The 19,897-nt window shown below is 40.1% G+C and overlaps 2 protein-coding genes and 2 non-coding genes across 4 annotated transcripts; 1 reads left to right on the top strand and 3 right to left on the bottom strand.

Annotated features, from left to right (window-relative positions):
* Positions 1–9,299: 9,299 nt before the first annotated feature.
* On the bottom strand, positions 9,300–12,937 carry rps27.2 (ribosomal protein S27, isoform 2). The gene is made up of 4 exons (XM_068736179.1): positions 12,877–12,937; positions 12,232–12,340; positions 11,600–11,710; positions 9,300–10,517 (listed from the first exon to the last, which is right to left on the bottom strand). Exons 1-4 carry the CDS (start codon positions 12,880–12,882, stop codon positions 10,489–10,491), a joined length of 255 nt encoding a protein of 84 aa, XP_068592280.1. The 5' UTR covers positions 12,883–12,937; the 3' UTR covers positions 9,300–10,488.
* LOC137891775 (small nucleolar RNA SNORA13) lies at positions 11,114–11,246 on the bottom strand. Its single transcript, XR_011105374.1, has one exon. It is a non-coding gene; the product is annotated as a small nucleolar RNA SNORA13 (small nucleolar RNA).
* LOC137891774 (small nucleolar RNA SNORA13) lies at positions 11,807–11,938 on the bottom strand. The gene has a single exon (XR_011105373.1). It is a non-coding gene; the product is annotated as a small nucleolar RNA SNORA13 (small nucleolar RNA).
* Positions 12,938–13,695: 758 nt separating the features above from the next.
* rab13 (RAB13, member RAS oncogene family) lies at positions 13,696–19,763 on the top strand. Its single transcript, XM_068735895.1, has 8 exons — positions 13,696–14,244; positions 14,944–15,004; positions 15,241–15,301; positions 15,425–15,502; positions 17,399–17,488; positions 17,779–17,844; positions 17,966–18,016; positions 18,126–19,763. The coding sequence occupies exons 1-8, from the start codon at positions 14,121–14,123 to the stop codon at positions 18,195–18,197; spliced, it is 603 nt and encodes a 200-aa protein (XP_068591996.1). The 5' UTR covers positions 13,696–14,120; the 3' UTR covers positions 18,198–19,763.
* The last annotated feature ends 134 nt before the right edge of the window (positions 19,764–19,897 follow it).

Here is a 19,897-nt window from a genome sequence, read left to right as displayed (position 1 = left end):
TTTTTACTCTCCCTAAAAACCTTACGATGACCCCACCAGTCACAGTTCACCAGGAAGTGGAGAGCAATGAACTCATTTTGATGCCTTATATCTTGGTGTTTCCCTGGCAACCAGAGGGACAGATCAACCAACACATACAGGTCTGTACATGCATGCGTGAATCTCTGTGTTTATGTCTGGTGAGAGGGATTAGAGTCTATTGCATTCAGAAAGATTGTATTTGTTGTGCACAGGTTTTTTATGACTGTGTATAAGTATATTTAGGTAAAAATGGGGAATCCGCATCGTGAGCTGGTCAGAGAGTGACAGTGATGATGAAAGAAGGGAAAAAAAGGGGGAAAGAAGCTGAGCCAGACATATAGAGGATACACTTTACCCTCAACACTCAGGATCTGTGAGTGAATGTCCACACACATAAACACACACACACACACTAAAAAAACAGGGTTACACCTGCCCTGTCGATTCTTCTCCATCCCTCTAGTCCCTGTATTTTCTGTGACCGTGTGAGTCCATGGCTGCAAAGTCTTTTTTGGCTTAGGAGTGAAATGACCCGGAAGTATCTAAATGACGGCCATGATAAGAGCATGTTCGAATTATCTAAATGCTAAGGAAAGGTGCTTTAATGCTTCCTGTCTTAGCTCCTTTAGCACAAGAAACACTGGACCATCCTTTACGAAAGGAAAGAAGACAATCCCGCCCCACAATTCCTTGCGGCAGCAACATTTAAAATGACGTACCATTCGGCCGTCCATGAAAACAAACAATATGTCTGTGTTGCACAGATTTAATGACTGTTTTCATACAGTCATCTATTAATGGGTACATGTTAATAAATATGAGTGATAACAGTGATAACCATTTGTTACATTGTCTTAATTTTTTTGTATTTTGAACATGTACCAAATAAGTAAAAAACAAAACAAGAATAACAAATAAAATGAACAGTAAATAAAGCAAACTGTCAAACAAATTCTCATAATCAACATAAATTAACAAATATTACATGTTCGAAAAGGAGTAGGGAGAAATACACACTATACACTTCTCCATAACTCAAACATTTAACTCACTATTTACCATATAAACCTTTGTGACTGGTAGTCTATATTACTTTTTTTTTATTTCAATTCCAATCTTGGTAATGAAGTAGCTTTCATCCCCAGGGTGGCCATGTTTAAGATGACATAATACTGTATTCCACAGCGGGGACATTTGCAGTGTTACAGTAGCAAAGGGAATATTGCAATAACAACAAGCATCAGTTAAAAGACATCAGCTGCCTTTTTCTAAATTCTTATGAATTCTCCTTCACATCTTTCCTTGACCTCGATGGAAAAAGTCATGCGGTCCAGGAAAGATGTGAAGGAGAAATCGCGGTTATGAAAAGACTTTAGTAGGTCATTTTTTAACTTTTCAACCGTAGCCCATATCTTTCAACCAGATGCCCTCTGACATTCCCCGCCTTTTGCCAGTAACCTGATCCTGTTCCTCCCAGCACACCTGTCACTTATTCCCTCATTTAGTCCCAGACTGGATTCTGTAAATCTGCCTGTGTTCTCTAGCCTGTAGTCAGCTCTATTGGATTGGTTTGTCCCTTTTGACTGCCTTGATGTTGCCAAACTGTAAGCCTCTTTATCGACCATAGTTTTAATCAAAGTGGCCCTAAATTCAACTTGCTTCTTTGCGTCTCCTTTAACGGTCCTTTTTTCTCTTGTCCCAGACGTGAACAGTCACTTTTCCCAATTTCCCCACTTCTTCCTAATTAAACATCTTTCTTCTCTTCTCTCGTCTGTCTAGATGTATGTTATTAGTCGCCTATGGAAGAGAAGAGACTGCAGGTAGGGAGACCATCATGCTGCCCAGTTTACCATGCAGTCTTCCCTACCCACATTTCCTGGTACGTCAACTCCTTTTCCCCACATCCAGAGCCGGGCCTCCTCCCTCACCCAGTATCTACTCTGGTAGGTCTCTTTTTTCTTTTGTTTAACTGCTTCCTAATAAATCTCCATATCAGCATTGACTCACATGTCACCATCCCTCACTTATGTGTTGCCAACCCCTTCTTTCCTAGACATCTATGTAGACACTTTAATTTAATGTTCACACTTAGGGCTAGGAATGGCTTAGAAGTTTATAGCTATATGTTTTCTGTCTTTTCTGTTCAGTCCATTAGAGACTTGACTGGATTAGTGGGTTCCCTAACACTTAGACAATCATGGAAGTAATGTTGGCATTCCATTAGTGATATTGGATAAAAAATAATAATGTGTGTGTTTGTTGGTGTAACAGATCAGATTACAGGCTCTTAAATGTCTACCTGATCCATTCTAACTTTAGTGTGCAGTCAGCTTCCTGGACATTAACATCTAACACACCCTAACTGTACTGCAGTCCTTTCATTTCTTTTTTAATCGATAAATGCTTTATGTAATTTTTATGCCAGGACATAAGGTTAGCCAGCACCCAACAGTAGGATAGACTGCTCATAATATTTCCAGCCAGACAGTTAAATGAAAGGGTGTTATTATTTCTAGAACTAACCGATACCTGTCAGTAAAGTGCTTTTCACATTGTCCCCAAGGAGTTGGCTGCAGTACAAGAGTAAATTCATTGTCTGGTTGTTGTTTTTTACATACTGCTTAAAGATCTTTTTTTTTAATCTTTTGTTGATATCAACTGCCTGTTTTCTCTATATGTGTAATTGTTTGCAAACCTTGTTGATCATGGTTCAGGTTGCTGTGCAGGTAGAAGCAGTGGGTCCAGGACATACCCCTGTCACCATCACCACAGAAACGGGCCAGTACAATATTAGCTCCATGGCAACACTGGCCGCCCACACTCCCCTCCGGCTGCGTGCTGGGGACGAGCCTGTATGCATGTGTGAGAGAAAAGGAGTAAGAGAGCAGGGGTTGTTAATTGATCTATTTTTCAGGCTGTTCAGTTGAATCAGGATGAAGGGAGAGACGATGGGGTTTTTAATGATGCCACAGGGGAGCTGTGCTCTGCTTCCTCCCCTGACAGGACTTTTACTGTTGCCACTTGCACTGACATAACTTGGCTACCTGTAACTCCTTTGTGTACTATATCTTCAGCCAGGGACCAGTGCCACTTATACATTTAATTACCAATTCAGCTTTTTCTTTTTGTCTCTGGCTTTCTTTTTTCTCTCTCTCTCTTTCTTTCTAGGTGTCTGCGTCTGAGGCGTTGCCCACTGTCAGAGTGTCACAGTTCATTGTATATGAAGTAGTCGGGCGCCTTGGCGGAGGATGTGAAAAGGCTGAAGGTTCAGACAGTCAGCCAATTAGAGTCTAGGTACGGTCAGCAGCATGCCAGCAGTGCTCTCAGCATCCAGGTGGGACTCTGGTATGTGGTTCAAGTCAAATGAGATATTTTTAGTATCGTAGCCCCACTCTACAGTCATCTCTTGACATCAGCACAACTTCAGGCCCCTCACCATCGGCCATCAAAGGAGGGGAAGAAGCTAAAAGTGAGCCGTAGCTCCCCGACTTCTTCGTCTTTGTCCTCCCTCTTCATCCTCCTCCTGCTTTCAGTCTCAGTGACCCACAAGCCCAGCAAGTGTCTTCGTTAAGTTTTATTTCCTCTGCTCTTTTCTATCTTCCCTCCCTGTTGCTAGAGCTATACCTTCTTCTGTTTATCACACTTATGCAATCTTAGACAGACCCTCAGACTTGCACACACACACACACACACACACACACACACACACACACACGCATAGGGGATTATGTTAGAATTTCCTATTCATTTGATCTGCTTTAACACGCCCCCCTCTCTCTACCTCCTTCCATCCCTGCCCAGTTACTGAAAAGTGATGTCGGTTTCCATAGCAATCGTCTGTGTCTGTATCAGAGGGGATTTTCCTTACACTGACTAGAAAGGATGCTGAGCAATGGGAGTCAGAAAGACACGCATGCATGCGTCTGTGAAACTGTTGATTAGCAATCAGCATATCCTTCACACCGACTCTTTATTTTTAATGAGCTCAAAGAAAGCTGTTGATTGGGTGATTCCAACAGGAATATGCTTGAATGTTTTAAAAATTGGGCATTCAAGTAAATTTGATGTAAATCCTTAAATATTTCATTATTTTTTACTACACTGAAGGGCCATCAGTAACAGCAGTGATTGTTCTCTGGGTTACAAGTCATTCTGTAGTGCTGTTCTGTTCTACTTTAATTCTACATGGTTTACATTTTTTGGGATGAATGCAAAGTATATTTTAGTCATTGCATGATGTCTCTTATTTCACTATTTGATACTTAACAACATGACTCTTTGTTGCAAGACAAAAGTCTGTAACACAAATAAGGTTATTTGGGTTGTTTAGATAAGAATAGTGTTTTTGTTTATTTTGCATTTCTGTTTAGTTTGTGTCTGTCTCTTCGGACTGCTGTGGGATGTAGGTCAGGTGGACAGGAGACTGTATGTTGCCTGCCGTTGTGGTTGTGTGTTCCCTGTCTTCCACAAAATGCTTGCCTGGATAGATCCTGGGTTGCTATGACCCTGAGTAAAAATGAATGATTATAGACAATGGACAAATATAATTAATGGATGGATGGATAAATACAAGGAGCTAGATGGAACTTTTGTATCAGCTTTTAAAACATAGGGAAGCACAGGCATTCTGATTCATCATTCTCATATTTTAGTAAATACTGTGTCTATGTTGTTTTGAAACACATCCTTTATCATTTTTGCTCAAATGCGGAATTTATTTACTTTTTGTGTAAACTACCAGTTATAATATAGCTGTACTTATCAAATGCATTTTTCGGACTACATAACTGTTCTGACAGGGAAAATAATCCATTTGCCGCATGTGTAAACACACATGTGTAAACACACACAGCAACAACTAACCAAAACAACTGACCAGCATCTGGCTAGTGATTATATATTAACATTTTCTGAGCCTCTCTTGCAAACTATTGAGAACAGTCCTAACACATTATCTGTTTCATCCATTAGGAGTAGGATGCAATCAGCCAACACAAAGAAGTGTGCTCAAACAAAGTCTCAGTAGGTTGGAACAGCCTGTGTTTACATTTGCTGTCTGCCACTGCCTGTTATTCTCCCTCCAATTAATTTCCCTCTATCCCGCTATTCCCTGCTTTGCTGAATGATCTGAACAAATATTTTTGGTACTTTTACCACCGAAAAGAACCGCAGTAGAAACGACTTATTCCTTATGTAGCTTTCTCCTCTCTCGTCTACTCAGTATCATCTGGAATGGATGTGGAGCCATAGTTGACATGAATTGACCAAAAGGGGGTGCAGTTTGACGACCTCCCCTCCTCAGCTACTCCTCAAACTCCTCTTCATCTACCTAAATGTTCTTTCACACATGGCGCTGGGAGACACACACACACAGCAAGCAGACTATTTAAGCTACATGGTCAGAATAATTAATGCAGGAAATGATCACAGGCACAGGAATGATTCATTTCAAGCTGTGACAAACTGACATGACTGATTGTTTTTACCAGGTCGGAGGCTTTTAATACTCGCGGCCATTCAGGGATAGCATCCATCACGGTGACCCTCACTCCTGCACAGGTGTGTGAGTGTGTGTGTGTGCGTGTGTGCTTGCGTGCGTGCGTGTGTGTGTGTGTTCCTGTCTGTTTCTGTGTGTGTGCATGCAAGCTTTGTGAGCTTATGTCTGTAAGTTGTGTATGTAGTCTGTGTACATGGAACAGATGTCTGTGTGTGTCTGCATATGTTTACTAATCTATCAACTTTCTTACTGTGGAGCTCAGGGCCAACTACTTTCCCCACCTTTGTGAGATGGTGAAAGATAGCAGAGAAGCAGACCCACCCTAAACCTTTACATCCACCCTGATGTAACTCCAGAGGGTCATACACTTACACTCGTATTTCATCATATTTACCTCCTGCTACCTAGACATGGAAGGCGTTAGACTGTTCAATCAAAATCTCTTTCTTTTGCTGTCGGTGTTTCCCTCAGTCTCTCTCTCTCTCTCTCTCTCTCTCTCTCTCTCTCTCTCTCTCTCTCTCTCTCTCTCTCTCTCTCTATGTAACACAATATAATAGTAATTAGTCTTTATATTTTGTGTTTCTATGCGGCAGAAGATTTCTGCCATGGTTTATGGTAAACAGGATTGTCTCATGTACCAAAACAATTCAGGATAAATTGGGAAAAGGGGGGGATCATCAAAGTCATTACCAATACAATAAGCAATTCAACTGTGTGTCCTACAAATGGTGTTTTTGCTTTCCAGTCACCACCTGCATTTTGGCATTAATCATGTTTTAAATCGAATATTCAGTTGTTTTTAATCTTCAAATTGGATACCAATAGATTCCATGTGCACATATCTGTGTGTGTGTGTGTGTGTGTGTGTGTGTGTGTGTGTGTGTGTGTGTGTGTGTGTGAGTGTGTGTGTGTGTGTGTGTGTGTGTGTGTGTGTGTGTGTGTGTGTGTGTGTGTGTGTGTGTGTGTGTGTACGTGTATTTGTGTATGGCATATAGGCAACAGTTTAGAGAAAAAAAAGATTAAATAAATTCTTACAATGAAAGATGCATTTTACCCAGAAATCAGAGTCTGTTTGTCATAAACCATTGTGTTGCAGATGCCATCTGCCCGATTTACCGCACTCTGTCAGTGTGTGACAGGACACAGCTCGTCTGTGTCGACCCCCTGGGGTTTCAGACAAGTGGCCCAGACGCTGGCTCTGCTCTTCTGGAGGTCGTTGCCATGGAAACGTGGGGTCAGCTAGACTCTGCTCATCAGTGTTCAGGTCAGTTGATTGTGCACCGGATGCTAATGACGTGTAATAGCTCTGTCCTTGGCAAAGGAGAAACTCAAGCAAACAAAATGGTGTTTTGTGCTTGATATAGATCTCTCCAGTGTGCTGCTCTTCAGGGCTTTCATCCCTGTACAGCATTGGAGGACCAAGTCAGCCTGTCCTTCCTTTGTCATAGGGTGCTCTTCTGTGACAACCTTGTACAATAGTCCCACATACACACACACACACACACACACACACACACACACACACACACACATGTCCTCGTCCCCACACCATCTCCTGTTCACTCATGTAATCTACACGGTTTGTGGTTCTTTTTCTTTTTCTCTTTCTACCCGACCCTCTCTCATATTACTTTTTCATTTTACAACTTTCGCTTTGCCAGCCTGGAAGCTGGGGTAAGAATGCAAACTGCTCAGGTCAATACGGTAAAAACTCATCTGGTCATGTCTCAGACTGATTTTACAACCCTCTGCTATCAATCCTCCCATTCCCACCCTCCTCTCTGCCTCCCACTCAGAGATGACCTGCCATGGATGACTTTAGATTTTGACAGCCATCTTGAGTTTTAGCAGTGCCATTAGACTCCACCAACACCTCCCTCAGTGCCCACACTTGTTCCCCACATTCCTGCTCGCTCTGCCTATCTAAGGTCAGAACATGAAATGCGTTGTAGACAGCAAACCAAATTGTTGCTTAGAGCAGACAGGTGTATAATCAGGTGTCTCAGGGCAGCCCTACAGCATCTTTGGACTGTGATGAACTACTACAGGCCAGGAAGAACAGCAAGTCCTGAAAGAAGCAGGGCTTATTTATAGAAGTATAGATACATTTACAAATGGATAGTGTATAGTGTATAGTGATTGTTTGTGGCTTGGGTTGATTGTGTATCTGCAGGGCTGTGTCTTGTGTTTGCAGGTTCAAAGTGGAGCCCTTGATCAAATGGCCTTGCACCCAAGGAATTCAGCACCAACCTGAAATGCCTGATAAAAACACAAACACCAGTCAGCGTCTGTCTTGTGTATACACACTTTAACAATTGTTACACATTAAACCAAAGCATGTGAGGTCCAGAATAAACCAAAATCAACCAGCAATCTCATCCATATGCATTGTTTGTCTTCATCAGACATGCACCTTATCAAACAGGAAAACTAGGGAGTAAGGCTGGACCCTGAGACGTTGCACTGCAGCACCCCCTACCTACAGCTTAACACTTCAGTGCTGAAAGTGTCACCACACTATGATCACAACACCAATAACACATATTACACATATCCCTTTATAATGAATGGCTATGTAAGATTTCACTGTATTAATAAAGTGTACTCTTACTCTACTGTATATTTCCTTTCCTGCAGGTGTGTACAGATGTCACGTCCACTCTCAGGAGGGGTCTGTTTTCCAGCTGCTCTCCACTGAGCCTCTCATTTCTCTTACTGAGCCTCTTTGTGGGGTCATTCCCCAGCTGGTCCAGATGTCCCAGACCGCCGCCCTACCTGCCAGTGTTCTACTGCTCCATGTCAGCCCTGTCCCTAACTGGCCCTCAGCCTGGGGTTGAGCTTACTATACCAAGGGATTGCTCTCATCCCTCAAGGTGTGTGTCACACTAGCAGCGACAAAAATACACAGTTTGTGCCACAGCCTTTTAAAACTCTTCAATGAGCCCTAGAGTGTATTTAAAGTCTCATGAGTACCTAATAGCAAATTCAATGACTTGCAATATGTGCATCTACAGCCTTGACATTAATTCTGCTTACAGACAAAACAAGCTGTTAGGTGTTTAATCTTAATACTCAATTTAGTTTTGATGAATTACTTCCTGCTGTCTGAGCCCTGAGAGCTTCTCAATAGCACTGCCTTTCACCAACTCACTGAACAGGGTTCAGTCCTAAACCCATCCTTTAATAGATGAAATCTGTTTGGGTAATAAATTGGCTACGAATACCTTGATGCTGGGTTTCTGCAGGGTAAACCAAGTTGAATTTAAGACTTTTTGAAAACTTTTAAATACCACATAGAATACAATTTACCCGTTTCACAATCATACAGGTTAATGCTAAAGTATTTAAGTATAATGGAAAACCATATGGTCTAGAATTAATATTATATAATTATTTCAGTATACCCAGCAGTTAAAAGTCAGTAATTCCTAATGATACAATTAATGAAATTGTTGGGACCTGGGTCCGGATAAGCAGTAAAAATGGATGGATTTATTACCCACTTAAAATGTATTCAAATTTTTGCAAAACTCTTCCATGGTCCAGGCCAAGAAAATATTGTATTACTTCTAAAGCCTTTGTTTTGACAAAACTAAATTCAAGCCGTTAAAAGATCCCCTGCTGTGAAAACATCCCAGAGGTGTATATATATATTTATGTTACCATTGATCCATAAAAACACTTGCAGTTCAAAGTATGAGAACTGCAGAGTAAATTGTGTTGTTTAAAAGGACAGTGTTTAACATGTATAAGTCACTCAGTAACCAGTAGAGACATTGAATCATATTCTTCATCATTTTAATTGTAAGCCGTGTACAAGCAAGACAACAAAAATTAACTTAATTTCTGTATTCAGTGTACAACTCAGTGACACAGAAAAGCCTAAACTGTTATAACTGAGTAAAACTGGAGGACACAAATGATTTTAGCCAATTTATCACCAACCAAGTTAGTGATTCTTTTTTTTTTTTTTCAACTTCACAAGAATTCATCCCACATTATCATTTTCACAGGAAGCTTGCAAGCACATGTAAATTCACAACCATCATGATATTTAGTGTCACGTCACTGTTCTGTGTTTTACAAGCATCAGAAGCAGAGCCAGCAATCACTTTCCCTGAATCAAATCCACGATTAGAGTGCGTGGGCCCTGGACCAACGCCACTGGCTTTGGAGCAGGCACCGATGACATCATGGTCTACCTTTAAATACAACGCTGAACTGTGGCATTGACTTGGAATATACAGGTATTGAGTGGACATTTTACCAGCTCTACCACAAACCAATAAACAGTCAATTATGCCAAGTGCAGCTTTAACATCGTAAAACTGTAGTTCAGGACAGTTTTTTTTTTTTTCAGATGTAATTTGCAATTTCAGTCAGTGTATCGCCTTTCCTAGAACTGGTCTAGTGTTTTGAAAGCAAACTTGCATAAATATATATAGTGCTAAGCACCTGGTTGAAAATATCGCCACGGCTCATCATACACCCCACCTTCCTGTAAATGTTTGTGTTTAATCATTGAAGGTGTAATGTAAACCGATGCAAATCACTCGACACAAAAACTGTTGAGGCCACACATCTGTACACGTGGAGGAAAAGACTGCCGGAGTCCTGAAACGCCCTGATCTGTACCAGCACATTTTAAAGGGGTCCTCATTTTTACAGGACCCCTTAGATGTCTGAAGACATCTAAGAACCTTGATGAGGTACAAAGAAGAAAACTGGATGACAAGCATGCAAGATTATTTTACCAAAAAACCTAAGTTTAATAAGAGGGATCAATAATTGGATATGTGGCGTTTCAAAAATGCCAAGCATTTCTCTGTGCATATTAAAGAGACTTCTAATAGTACATGATTTGTATTTCCACTCTCCTTTTCTCATTGAGGCATCAGCTTCATGGCAGTGTTACTTCATGAACTCCAGCTCAGTTCATCCACAACTGTGTCCAACCACGCCTGGTCAAACTAGTGCTGTTTCCTCCTGAATGAACATCCTGAGGAAAGACGGAGAAAAACTGTGAGTAACGTAGAAAATTAACAAAAAACTGAATGTTATGTTAAGGTTGTGTTGGATTTGTGGTGCTGATGATTGTAACTAATATTATGTCTTCCCTGTTACATCAATGAGGATAGACAACATTTAAAAAATACCTCAGAATAATGCAACACAATTGCAACTAACAATTATCTGCATTACTGATGACTAAAATAATCAGGATAGATAGAATATAAACTGACAGGGATATTACAGATAAGAGAGCACTGAAACTCATGCTATTTGCCAGTTTAAAGACTGAATCACCTCCAAAAACTGCACCCATAGAAACTCAAAGCCGAGTGCACAGAGAAGCGCTTGTTACCACGGCAGCAGAGCACAGGACTGAGTGGGTGGGACAGCGAGAGCGTCGGTGAAAACAAATCTCGATCTTAAACTCAACCAATTCACCAACACCCTGTATACAGTATCAACATGTCTTTAGTGTACTCTGAATGATGGACCCACCTTTTATCAAAAATAAAGTATTCGCTGCTTGGAAACTATTTGTTGTTGTACTTGCTGAAAGAAGTCTAAAACGCCTAAATGAAAAGGCATTGTGCTTGCAGTAGACTGTGTAGAAATAGATAAATGATGATGAATTTCTGTCACAACCACAAGAGTCACTGTATGCCTTAGTTGACACCCCTTTCATAAAGAACACAATGAAAGGGCAACACAAAAGGCAAATATGCGTCAGTCAGAGTTGTATTGAGTATACAGATGAGTGTATTGTACAGATGTGTTCTGCTACCTGACCCCAACCCAACAGAATGTTAAGTTTTGGGACTACGCTGTACACATGCCTTTGTCGTTTATTATTCAATTAGAGTTTAACAGAAATCCAATTGTACATACTGCATGAACTACTATTAGAAAATGCATAACACTTATACACACAAATATCCAATTGAGAATACAACGGTGTGATTGAAATCTACAGAATGTATCTGTATATATTTGTGAATGCTTTTACGTGGATATGTAGTGCTACATGTGCATTAGGAGTTCGATTAATTCCTCCCTATGCACGCAGGTTACCTTCTGTGAGGCGAGCTTTCCCTCCTGTAGGCTGGCAGAGGACTGTGGAACAGCCAACACACAGCACGACAGTCTGAGCGTGGCTGAACACTGTGGTGATCTTGTAGCAGCCTGCACACACAGACGGTACAAATCATTGGATGGGACAGCCATGAAACAACCACAACATAACAACCACTGCATATTCACATGTACTCGTGGTTACTGAAATGTCCTTGCAGCTGTTTATGAAAAGGAGTCACTTGAAACTAATTTAACAAACAGCCACAAGTGTCATTGTATGCCTTATTTGACACCCCAATCACTAAGGGAACAATGAAAGGGCAACACATAAAGGCAAATATTTTAATACAATTTATGTGGACGATGTAATTCAATAAATGATTATTAAAATTCCAACTGAACAACAATTCATTTAGGCTTTAATTTCTAAGTTAAATATAATTTAAGTTTAAAATGTGGTAAATTTACTCAAATATCAAAACTAGAAACTCTCCGTTACTTTTTGCTTTATGTATTTGCATTAAAGTCTCATATGACTGCTACAGTAATTGTGTACTTTGCACATACATTTATCTTTGTTGTTTAAATCATCTATAGGGTTTGGTAGGTTGCCGCGTAAACACACTGACCTGGACATTTGACATCCATAAAATATGAATTAGGACTCTGAACAAGACGTTTTTTCTTGTGTCTCCTCTTTTCCTCCTCAGAGCTCGGGTGTAACAGATCCTTTGCAAGCTGGAAAGGAATCGAAGACGGCAGATTAGCTGAATATTAATATATACATTTAATATAATCTACGGAGTCTTAAACGTATTGTAATATAAGGAATATGTACACATTTCACTTCTGGTCAGAGTCCACGTTACATCATGATTACAGCGTGCAACGGTCGAGATCTCTTTACAACTTTTCAAATGAGAGGAAATGTGATTAACATTAAAGTAAAAGTAATACAAGAAATGGATTGAATATTTTAGAGTAATTCCAGTGATTGTACTCTGAACATAAACTAGGATATCTTCAAAGGTTGAGTTTAAACCCTCCAAAAGAAATCAATGTGACCGGTGGCCATATAGGGAGCTCGTGGGCTGCTGTGCTGCACACGTGTTTCTCAATACCGCGTGCGTTTTCCCATTTGCACGTACACATTACGGATATAAAAAGGTTGATTCCACCAGAAACAACCCACAGTTTGATGTCGTGTTAGAATACCCTGGTCAAAACACTTTTAAGATTGCGGTTTACTAAAAATAATCCGGAGTGATACTTACAGGCATGACTGCGAGTAGAGACCTTCACCGGAATCACACCGACGACGCACCGGAAACCTTTGGATGACGGACAGAGACCCGGAAGAAATAAGAGTATAATATAATAATATATAATAAGAATATAAAATATAATACATACATTTCTAATAACCGTTGATTGCTTATGTTTTGGTTTTAAACTAGCTTTTAAATATGTTGTCAATATATTTTGTTTTCATGTAGCATTGATTCCAATATTATTTCAACTCCGGAGATTTAGAATTTACATATTCAACTATATTGGATCAAATATGATTTGAACATTGAGATGTCATAATTTGACTCATGCAGTGTATGTCGAGCTCCAGTCAATTAAACTACGTGTTACAGGAGACGGTGGATTTCAAGTAAATATGCTTTATATTTGCTTTAGTATAAAGAGCTGGACAGCTCTGGTTATACAAACTTCCGATCTGTTGCAATTAGGTTGGTAAAAAATAAAAAATAAAGATCACAATTTTTAAATGTCAAAATAAATTTAAAAAAAGTTACTTTTATTATTTCAAGTAAATATTAAAAATAAAGATGGGGGAAAATTCAGCTGATGTCAGTAATTTACTTCAGTAAAGTTTGCAAAAACATAGGGGCAAATGTTCTGAAGTTTTTAACAAAGATGCTCAAGAATAAAAAAGAAAATAATTTCACTTCCAACCGATGATGCCACGTTAGTATAAAGGTGAAGCCATGGTTCAAGTCCCCTCAGGTGTATCGGGTCGTTTTCTGATTTGATGGCGCCATCTTGTGTTCATGCCGGGTATCTGCAAGTCTGACTCGTTACTCCCACGAAGCACTCCCACACTACGTAGTCTGTGATCGGCTCTGGTTGGATTCTGAAACACGTAGCCGTGTGTAAACGGAGTGATATGGACGTTTGGATGAAAGCAAAATGAATCTTGAATAGATTTGTTGTTGAAGACTGATCGTCAGTAGACAGTTAAACTTTGGATGTAGTGTATTTCTTTATGCAGCGCAGTCCAAACACAGCACAGAGGCACTGAGGGGGATCGGAATTTACCGGTGACAAGAGAGGGAAAAAAAGGAAAAGAGCATTCACTCTTTACATGGAGTTTTAAAAAGCCTGCTTCGTTTTAAATACAATAACAACTAATATTTTTGAAGACTCGAGTCGATGAAAAGTGCCTCCAGAAAGGGACAACCCAAACTTCCCCTCATCTAGCTTTAACTTTGAAGAAACAGTTCCGACCATGGCGAAGAAGTATGATTTCCTTTACAAATTGTTACTCATCGGGGACAGCGGAGTGGGCAAAACATGTTTGATCATTCGTTTTTCTGAGGACAATTTCAACTCCACGTACATTTCCACCATCGGTACGTTGTTGTAATGTTTGCCTTTCTAACCGCCGATATTTCTGCAGCAGCTTATGCTTGGCCTCTCTAACTTATTTCATGAGTAAGACAAATGTTTGCTCATTCTTTCTCTATTTGATGCTGTACAAACTGGTTTCCCAGACTGCTTTCATGTCTGAACTAGTCCGTGTTCTCTCATTTCTTTTTCTTTTTTCATTCTGTCTCTTGTCCTCTTGTTGAATGTGTGTGCTGTCTTTTCCCTGACCCTCTCCCCCATCCCTCCCTCGGATCTCATTCCTCTCTCTCACTCGGCTCTCAGAGGGTCCACCCACCCTCATTCCTATCTCTTTTACCATCTCCACGTTCCCAGATGAATAGTTGGCTTTCTGGCAAGCAGTTATTTTTTTTCCCCCCATCCTCTTCCCCTCACTGTCTGTCTGTCTGTCTGTCAGCTTGTCCATCCAACATAACTCAAAGTCAGTGTGTCCTGCAGGGCTGTACATCTTTCCTAAATGACACTAAGGGGTCAAATTCACCATGAATTAGTCTCCACCCCTGTGAGGGTGACCTATATATGCTAAAGTGTGTAGTATGTAGTGTGTGTGTGTGTGTGTGTGTGTGTGTGTGTGTGTGTGTGTGTGTGTGTGTGTGTGTGTGTTTCTAGTTCATATCTGAGGTGTTTTAACTCTGTCCATCCATTCTCCTCTCTGCTCTTTGTAGGCATCGACTTTAAAGTAAAAACCATTGAAGTGGATGGAAAGAAAGTGAAACTACAAGTCTGGTAGGAGATGACAGTTGGTTGCTTGTTTAGAAATGTTTTGTTCTTCTCTGACTCATGTCCTGAGAGGAAAGAGGAAGGAGGAAGCTCCCTTCTGTTCTCCAAATTGGGACTATAGGACAGGGTTAATTGTCCAAGATCCATCACACATGTCCCGCCACAGAGAGTCACTTCATGTCATTCAAGGGTGTGCTTGCAGTGCACATTCTTCTTACTTTCACTGTGTGTGCTTTGTGCAGGGACACAGCAGGACAAGAGAGGTTCAAGACCATTACCACAGCCTACTACAGAGGAGCCATGGTGAGCACAGGACGCCTGCAGAACAAGCAGACTGGATAATCACGGCTGACATCCCCGTCCCTTTGTGCACGCTCTGTACCTTTCACTGACTGCTTAAATCCTCTCCCTCTGTCTCTGTGTCAGGGCATCATCCTGGTGTATGACATCACAGACGAGAAGTCCTTCGAAAACATCCAGAACTGGATGAAGAGCATCAAAGAAGTGAGACTGTTTCCACTCAGTCCTGGCAAAGATAAGCAGGAAATATTAAAAAAATAGTGCTTAGTCAGGTACATATTAGTCATGAGTATGGGCCTTTACTCACTGCAACAACCGAGTACGGTTGCACAACTGGTGATTTTAAAGGGTCAGTTCACCTTCTTTCTACTGAACAAATTAAGGCTACAACTAAGCATTGTTTTCATTATCAATTAATCTTCTTATCCAATAACTTTTTCAATGTACTAATTGCTTTGTCAGAAAATGATGAAAATCCACAGTGTAAATTGATGTCATCAAATGTCTTGATTTGTTTGAATAGCATGTTTTTCAAACCTATTTTTTTCTATGACAAAAACAAATTGAAAAGCAGCAAATACTCACATTGGAAAAGCTAGAAATAGAGAACGGTTGCTTAAAAAATTATTGAAATTATCAATTTATTATGAAAGTAGTTGCCAATTCCATCAAGCTTCTCAGTTAATCAACTAATAACCCAAATGAGAACTGTCCACATTAAGGTTTGGGTATTATCAAGATAAATTGCGACATTTTCTCTTTTTAAATGTATTTTTGTTTCAGCTCTATTTTATTTTGAAGGCAGCAGGAGCTTCTGGGGTTTCTCACACTGTCTGTCACTCTCTTTATTTTAGTTTTTCAAGTGTTTTTGAGGCATTTTTGGCTTTAATCAATAGTGGACAGTTGAGTAGGGACATGAAACAAGGAGAGAGATGTTGCGATCACATTATATGGTTTGGGTCTTAACCACTATTGTACCAGGGCACCCATAGTCACTTCATTTCTTCCTGATCAAGATCTAAGAACAGAAATGTTATCAATTGAATGAGTACTAGAAACCGTGAGAGTGTGTGTGACGACGCTCTCTGAGCAGGCCTCGCCCTCCAGTAGCCTGGTGAACAACTCACCTGACTGGCTGTATGACTGGCAGTCAGTTTCTTTCTCTCTCCTGGCTTTCATCCTGTCTGGTTTTGTTACATTTAGTTCATCATTACACTAATTTCCCCTGTAGTTATGTAAAATAACTTATTTTTTGTGAGTGCCCTTCCTTCTTTTGTCCATCCTCAAGCTGGTTTGTGACAAATTGGAGGCTTGTCCGGGATCATATTAGTCACGTTGTTAAGATGAAGTCCAGATTTTGTGGTAATTTAGCATGATTTGGATTGCATCACTTCCTGTGATTTTTTTTTTTTTTTGTGCTTTGGCATTTGAGGCATTGGTAAAAATTGCTGACTCTGCTTACTTGTTTTAATGCAAATTTGGGGAGTATCACGCATGGGTTTTGCTTTGGGAGGAGAGCAATATTCTCGTCCTTTTGTCCTTTTATTTCTTTCCTAAACTTGGTTAGTGTTAGTCCACTGTTGCATTTGTCCGTTTGGTTACTGGAGTTTTCTTCCATTTAATTGAGTAACAATCTCTTAGCAGTGAGTTTGTTACAGCTTGATCTATTAAATTGGTAGTAAAAGCGGCTCAAACTATATGCTTGGGATCACGTCTGTGGCTTTCAGTAGGTAACTGCAAATCAGGGACTTTCTGGACCGACTGGTTTCCAGAGAATAAGATTCCCCCCATCAGTAACTGCCTGAAGACTAGGGTTGGGCTTATAGAGTTAGCTGTGTTTGCTTTGTTAAATGGTACCGACCTAATGCCAGAACCCACTTGTCCAGTTTATTTAATGAATCATTTTCTCTAATCATTCCCTTGAGGTTATCCTGGTAAGTATAGAGACAGTTTTCCTCCAGAGCAGCTGCTGTATGTGCAGCTCATTCTGGTTGTTCAGTTCAGACTTAATGTAAAGATGTCTATGGTCTTTGATTTCCTCTTGAATGTGATCTCCACAAGAACTCAACTAATCAATTAACTGCATTCCTTCGTCCGCAGAATGCATCAGCTGGGGTCAGTCGAATGTTACTAGGCAATAAGTGCGACATTGAAGCAAAGCGGAAAGTTTCCAAGGAGACGGGAGAAAAGGTGAGATGACCCGACCAGAAACGTAACTATTCCCTTGTGGTTATTTTCATTGCTGTTAAAGTGATGTGATGAAGAAATGAGTCTCATAGTTAGAAAGAGACAATGGAAATGAAGACTTGTTGACCTTTTTTCTGTCTTTTAAAGATAAGGAGTGATTGTTTGAGGAAGGAACTGAGTGTGTAGCATGTTTTTGATGTATCTGCTTTATATTTACTTTAGATAAGAAGCAGGAAGTGACTATTAGCCATATCCTGACCTACTGTAATCTGTTCTGTATCTGTTGTTGACAGTTGGCCAAAGATCATGGCATCAGGTTCTTTGAGACCAGTGCAAAGTCCAGCATTAACGTGGATGAGGTGAGCCTGAACATAACCACTGGCTAAACAAACAGTGTCTACATGCCTCATTAAGCTGAGCGTGTTTTGTTGTGATGTTTTGAATGTTGCAGACTTAACTTTCATTTTCTGTTTCCTTTAGTCTTTTCTGTCATTGGCAAGCGACATACTACAGAAATCCAGCAAGAAACCAGTAAGTCATACAGAATAATACCAAACTGAAGCATTTGTTCCTCCCTGAATATAAGACTTTATGTTAAACCAGGTATGTCTGTAATAATCTGTATTTCCTTACTTGACAGGGCCCCACAGGCCGAGAGGTGAAAATCACAAGCAGTACAGAGAAAAAATCCTCCAAATGCATTCTTCTCTAGTTATGACGCTGGCCAGCACACGTAAGAAAGAACCATGCAAAGTTAGGAGCGCATCAGTATTACTGGGGAGAATTACTGTACAGCAGGTTTTCTGTCTCCATCTGGTGGGCTCACATATCAAATACATACGTGTGCTAAAACTTAGTTTTTACATTAAAACTACTTTTGTTCCCCAAAAGCGTACTTTGCCAGAAAAAAAATCGTTCTCCTTTTGAGCTCAAATTGTATTAAAGTGATTGTGCCTGTATTTCACATTGAACATATCTTTTGCCACATCTCCAGTGATACTGTTATTATGAAATTGTTGCAAAGTCGGGGTCCTAAATGACTCCAAACAAATAACTGACTCAGCATTCCACTTAGCAGATCCCACCATATGTAGTTAAGCTGTACATTTCTGTTTCTGCCTTGTTTTTCTCTGGCTTGACACCACATTTCCATCCCGTCAACAGCACTGCTTACTGTCTTTAAGGACCTTTAGCTGTGTTTTTTAAACTGGGTAGATTTGTAAAGAAAAAAAAGTCACAACTTAATGGAACAATTTAGGGTAGCTTTAGGGGCTTAATGGCAAAGGAAGAGTTTGATGAAAAGTGTTTTGATTAAAGTACAGCGCACACAGTACGCTTCTGTTCATGAATCTTAAATACTTGACAGAATTAGTGAATTGGTAAGTGGTAAAACATCTTTGGTTAACAATGCACTTTCGCTTCTGTCAATTCACTGTTTGAAATTCAATGATTTGTATAAAGCACAGACAAGTTGACATCCCACTACTGCCGTAAGATATGAGAGGGCAGAGAAGCATTTTATCTCCCCACATTTTAGTGGACCATAAATATATTGCAGAGATGTCAGAGTGAACAGTAATACATGTTGGCAACATTTGTAGTTGCATTATGTTCATATTGTGCTTATCCTTTGAGAATTGATGAAATATTTAAATTGTGTACAGTATGTTAATTCATTCAACAGAATCTACAGTAACGGATGCCATTTAACATTAAACCCTGAGTCTAGCATGGGCATTGTTTGGGGTTACATTCTATGAAAAGTTGACAAAACGTTGAAATTAAATGGGTTGAGGGATGCGTGAAGTTGAATCTGAAACAAACACTGGTGGTAAACAAGCTTTGTTTTAACACATGAATGGATTGAGAATGTGGACGATAGGAACAGAGATAAGTGCAATATGAGGAGATGAGTGGAGCGATGAAAGAATGATGGATAAAGCAAGTGAATGGACAGGATGTGACGGAAGCAGCAGTGCTCACATGACCCTCACTCATTGATTTCGTGGGTCGTGCCTTTTATCTGAAGTGCCTGGTTTATCTCTAACTTAACACCACACGTTAGCCACATCTGACAAAACAGTTGTTCAAGCAATTTCTGATCATTCCAAATGACTCTGATTAGACGTGCTCATCTGATCCGGACAGACTTGCTGTGTTTCCTGTATCTGTTTTTTATGCATTTCTTTCAAATGCAGTGTCTTTTCAGACATACCACATGGCTTTGTATGTATTTCACAGACCTGCCACTTGCTGAATAAAAATGCTAAACAACAAATATGATGAGTGTGTTGTAGTGTGAAACTGTATGTTGGTAAGTCATGTCAATTGTATTCATACAGCTCATAATTACAAAGCATTTGTTTTCTATTTGGATAAGGGAAAGCACGCCAAAAAACCCTTTAATAGGAA

Source organism: Cebidichthys violaceus, unplaced genomic scaffold, assembly GCF_023349555.1.
Source record: "Cebidichthys violaceus isolate CVI_PGR_0920_01 unplaced genomic scaffold, fCebVio1.0.p SCAF_7, whole genome shotgun sequence".
NCBI lineage: Eukaryota > Metazoa > Chordata > Actinopteri > Perciformes > Stichaeidae > Cebidichthys > Cebidichthys violaceus.
The sequence above is the reverse complement of the archived record's forward strand: the minus strand, read 5'-3'. Positions and strand labels throughout refer to the sequence as shown.

Bases quoted from the DNA above. Each gene is read 5' to 3' on its own strand.
- rps27.2 (XM_068736179.1), bottom strand. The intron at 11,711-12,231 runs GTCAGTGTGTTT...CTGTGTGTGCAG, and splicing joins TATGGATGTCAAATGTCCAG to GCTGCTACAAGATCACCACA. The intron at 10,518-11,599 runs GTAACCTGCGTG...GTCTTTCCTCAG, and splicing joins GAAAGCTCGCCTCACAGAAG to GATGTTCATTCAGGAGGAAA.
- rab13 (XM_068735895.1), top strand. From the start codon at position 14,121: ATGGCGAAGAAGTATGATTTCCTTTACAAATTGTTACTCATCGGGGAC. The intron at 15,503-17,398 runs GTGAGACTGTTT...CTTCGTCCGCAG, and splicing joins GGATGAAGAGCATCAAAGAA to AATGCATCAGCTGGGGTCAG. The intron at 17,845-17,965 runs GTGAGCCTGAAC...TGTTTCCTTTAG, and splicing joins CCAGCATTAACGTGGATGAG to TCTTTTCTGTCATTGGCAAG.